At 48.1% G+C, this 3,729-nt stretch overlaps 1 protein-coding gene across 1 annotated transcript; it reads right to left on the reverse strand.

Annotated features, from left to right (window-relative positions):
• Positions 1-329: 329 nt before the first annotated feature.
• Positions 330-3,509, reverse strand: LOC123103027 (cytochrome P450 90A4). Its single transcript, XM_044524513.1, has 7 exons — positions 2,685-3,509; positions 2,300-2,578; positions 1,542-1,628; positions 1,333-1,411; positions 1,103-1,209; positions 831-967; positions 330-701 (listed from the first exon to the last, which is right to left on the reverse strand). Exons 1-7 carry the CDS (start codon positions 3,393-3,395, stop codon positions 602-604), a joined length of 1,500 nt encoding a protein of 499 aa, XP_044380448.1. The 5' UTR covers positions 3,396-3,509; the 3' UTR covers positions 330-601.
• Between the last annotated feature and the right edge of the window lie 220 nt (positions 3,510-3,729).

Raw genomic sequence — 3,729 nt, forward strand, 5'->3', positions numbered from 1 at the left:
GAAAGGCGATTGTCAATTTTGAATCTTGTTAGTGAGTGTGGTGCAAGTGTGCGTGTAATCGGTGTTTCTAAAAGCGACTGCCGAGTAAACAGAAAAAATCAACCATGCTGTTCGGATGTGCTTGTGCGTACGTGTGTAATAAATGAATAAATTGTGTACTAAGAACAGTTCATTCCGAAACAAGCACTATGGGCAGTCAGTGATAAGCATAAGCTGACAGAGACATGTTTGACAAGGATCGATACCTCAAGAGTGTTTTAGGAGGAGACGGCCGTATCCTCTCGTTTCTTAGCAACGCATCTTGCTGATAATAGTACGACGCATCTTGCTGATAATAGTACGACGCATCCTCATAAGTTTGGGATATATCCAAATAGGGAACGCGACAAAATGTCACTTGTAACCGGTACACACCAACTGTTCAGGCCACACATTTTACAAGCAGCACAACTTTGCTGTTGTGTAAATACCAGGTTACAAATGATACACACAAAGGAACAAAAGTAGACTACTAGCTATTTTACCCGATTTCCTTTCTCTTCCTTCATCTATGTTTAATTTCGCTTTCAAGATAGAGCAGCCCAAGACCAATGTGAGGTCGTCAAACAGACTCCGATCGCCGCCTGAGATTGATCGGATATCCTTTGAGGGTTCGAGTGGTGGGGAAGAAGACGAGCCTATCTTCCTCAGCCGCTTCCCAGCTGCCAAATTTATGCACAAAGAAGAAATCAAAGCGGCATCTTAGTTTGGAATTTCAATTGCAGAACATCTAGATCGTATAGCCACAAACAATGTAGAAACTCGAACTGAAGATGGAGATGATGGATTACCTAAAGCGCAGTACAAGATGATGGAGGAAAACAGAGATGACAACCCGAGCGAGCTCGTAGCCAGGGCACAACCGAGGTCCACCGCCAAAGGGAGTAAATAAGTTGGCCCCTACCTCGTTCTGAAGTTTGTTGTTGCTCTGCACCAGCAACAAAGTTAGTACAGTACATGGTACCACAAAATAGTACCCTTATGCAGGCATTTACTTTACTTTTCTACTAGCATAAGCCAAGATATAACAGAATACGTTGACCAACAGCACCGTAAAGGGTACCTGCCATCTCCATGGGTCAAACGTCCGGGCATTCTCATAGTGTTCATTGTTGAGGTGCACAGCTCGGAACGAAGCAAATATTTTGCAGCCCTTCGGGATAGTGTAACCTAATAGAATGATGAATAAAAACAAATGTTACACACACTAGGGAGTATTCCTGATCAAAAGGTTTTGAATACTTAAGTGTGGATTTACTTTTTCGACAAAGAAGTGTGGATTTACTGAAGTACCTTTAAAATGAATATCAGTGTTTGCTCGCCTGAATACCCCACCGATTATGTTAGCCACACGAAGTGTCTCATTGATCACCTGTGAAAGTGGCATTCTTTATTATGATGTGAAAAATCCCAGTGAGCTTAGATGTTATTGTCAACAAATGCGGCGGTATGTATGATATGTGGATCAACTTTAAGAAATATGGGGGCATTGGAATCATTACACTTTGGGTGAAGGTCATTGACTTGTAATCGACCCACTCTAGGGGTTGATTTTCACCTTTCATCTTTGTCATATTTTCATGCTCTTCCTGTAAAATCAGCAAGACATTTCATATTAACGAATCAGCAAGACATCTGCATTAATTGCACCTATATCGACACAGAATATCAATAGAAGCAACGATATAAAAGCATATGTATAAGTTTACTGAAAACAACATCGGCTGAAAAGAGGTTCACATATTCAATCTAACTACGGTTCCTGGCTTTGTGGTAAGGATTCTCAGTTTTTGCTTATGTTGATAAATTTAGTCTAGTACGAGTAAACAAAAGAAGAAAAAGAGCAAACATGCTTTTGGAAGAAGTCGGTAGGATTTGTGTTCATAGCAGATCCATTCTTCTTAGGTTACAAGCAGATAAAAGAATCAGTCAACATCACCCGTGTCTGAAACCAAGATGCTAACAGATCGCTACAAACGTAAACAATAGTCTTTTAGTTAACAAACTACTATCTGAATTAACAAAACTGTACTTGCCGGCACAGCAAATTTTCTCTTGGACAAGAGCAAACAATAGCCTCTGCATCAGTTGATGCACACAGCGAAAAGGTTTACCTAACCTAACTCCCAATTATAATAAGATATTATGAAATCGGTTGACCAATCCTAGCTAGTGTCCGACCTTATTTGACAGTACGCACTACCACACGTGCACAAGAATTGACAATTTACCAAACAAATCCTCATGATTCATTCCATACCTTGAGCTGTGCCAGCGCCGCCGGCGTCTCGGTGAGGAACTTGACGGCCACCGTCATGAGGACGGAGGTGGTCTCGTACCCAGCAACAAGCAGGGACAGGCAGAAGTCCACCATCTCCTCCTCCGAGAAGCTCCCACCCTCCGCCTCAAGAAGCTCCTCCACCATGTCCTTCTTCTCCCTCTTTCCGTCCATCTCCTCCTTGACCCCATTCTCCTCTCCTCTCTCCTCCATCCTCTTCCTTATCACCTCCCTCAACGCTCCGGCCACCTTCTTCCTCGACTAGAGCAAATTTGATAATAGAATATAAATCAGTTACGGAACGCAATGTCCATACGAAGGGGAAGGGGAAGGGGAAGGGGAAGGGCTGAGGCAAAAGGGTAAACACCTTGAGGGCCTGGCCGTAGGTGGTGAAGGGGAGGAATGAGGCGAAAGGGAAGGGGATGGAGAAGAAGCCATCGATGAGCTTGACGTATTCGCGGCGGAGGCTCTCGGTCCATGGCCCGGGCTCGATGCTGACGAGCTGCTTGACGGTGAGGTTGAAGGTGATCTTCTTTGCCTCGTCGAGGAGACGCACGGTGGCGGTGGGCTCCCACTGGCGCATGGTGGCGAGCACGAGGCGCTCGATGTGCGCGAGCAGGGGCTGCGAGGCGGGGCGCCCGAGGCGGGTGAGGGTGAGCGAGTGGAGGCGCTTGTGGGCGGTGCCCCGTTTGAGGAGCAGGGAGTGCGCGCCGAGGAGCGTGGTGATGGAGGAAGGGTAGCTGCAGCTCACGGCGCGGCCCTCGGCGGCGAGGAGGAGGCGGTTGAAGGCCGGGTCGGCGGAGAAGACGGTGCGCTCGCCGAAGATGTGGGTGGTGAAGACGCCCCCGTGCCGCGCCACGCGCTCGTCAATGAAGGGCTCCGGGTTGGGCGTCTTGTATGCAGAGATCAGCCGCAGCGTCTCGCCGATCAGGGGCAGCCCCGTGCTGCCCGGCGGGAGCCGCGGTCTCTGCTTCCGGACCCCGACCGCGCACGCCACAAGGAACCATCTGCATACCAACGCGGCGACGACGACGATGGCAACGGCGGCGGCGGCGAGCTGGAGCGCGCCGGCGTCCATAGCTCGCCGTGGCGGTGTGCGTTTTGGCTTTTGGTTGGGTGGGGGAGTGAGATTGGTGACTCTGCGAGAGGCAGAGGAGAGGAGGGATGTTTGGGGGGGCTTCGCTTTTCTAGGTGGGTTTAAATAAAAAGTTTGGAGACGAGAGCTTGAGAAAAGGCGTCGAGTGTTAATTAAGAGAACTGCTATACAGACGACATTCACAGACGATTTCAGCACGACACTCTATCTCACACCATCCATTCAAGACACTAATGTACAGAAAGTTGTTGGATTTGGAATCGGCTCAGGATCGTGCAAGCAAATATCGTCTGTGAAGTAGTTTCGGTTAATTAAT

The sequence above is a fragment of the Triticum aestivum genome, chromosome 5A, assembly GCF_018294505.1.
Source record: "Triticum aestivum cultivar Chinese Spring chromosome 5A, IWGSC CS RefSeq v2.1, whole genome shotgun sequence".
NCBI classification, from domain to species: Eukaryota; Viridiplantae; Streptophyta; class Magnoliopsida; order Poales; family Poaceae; genus Triticum; species Triticum aestivum.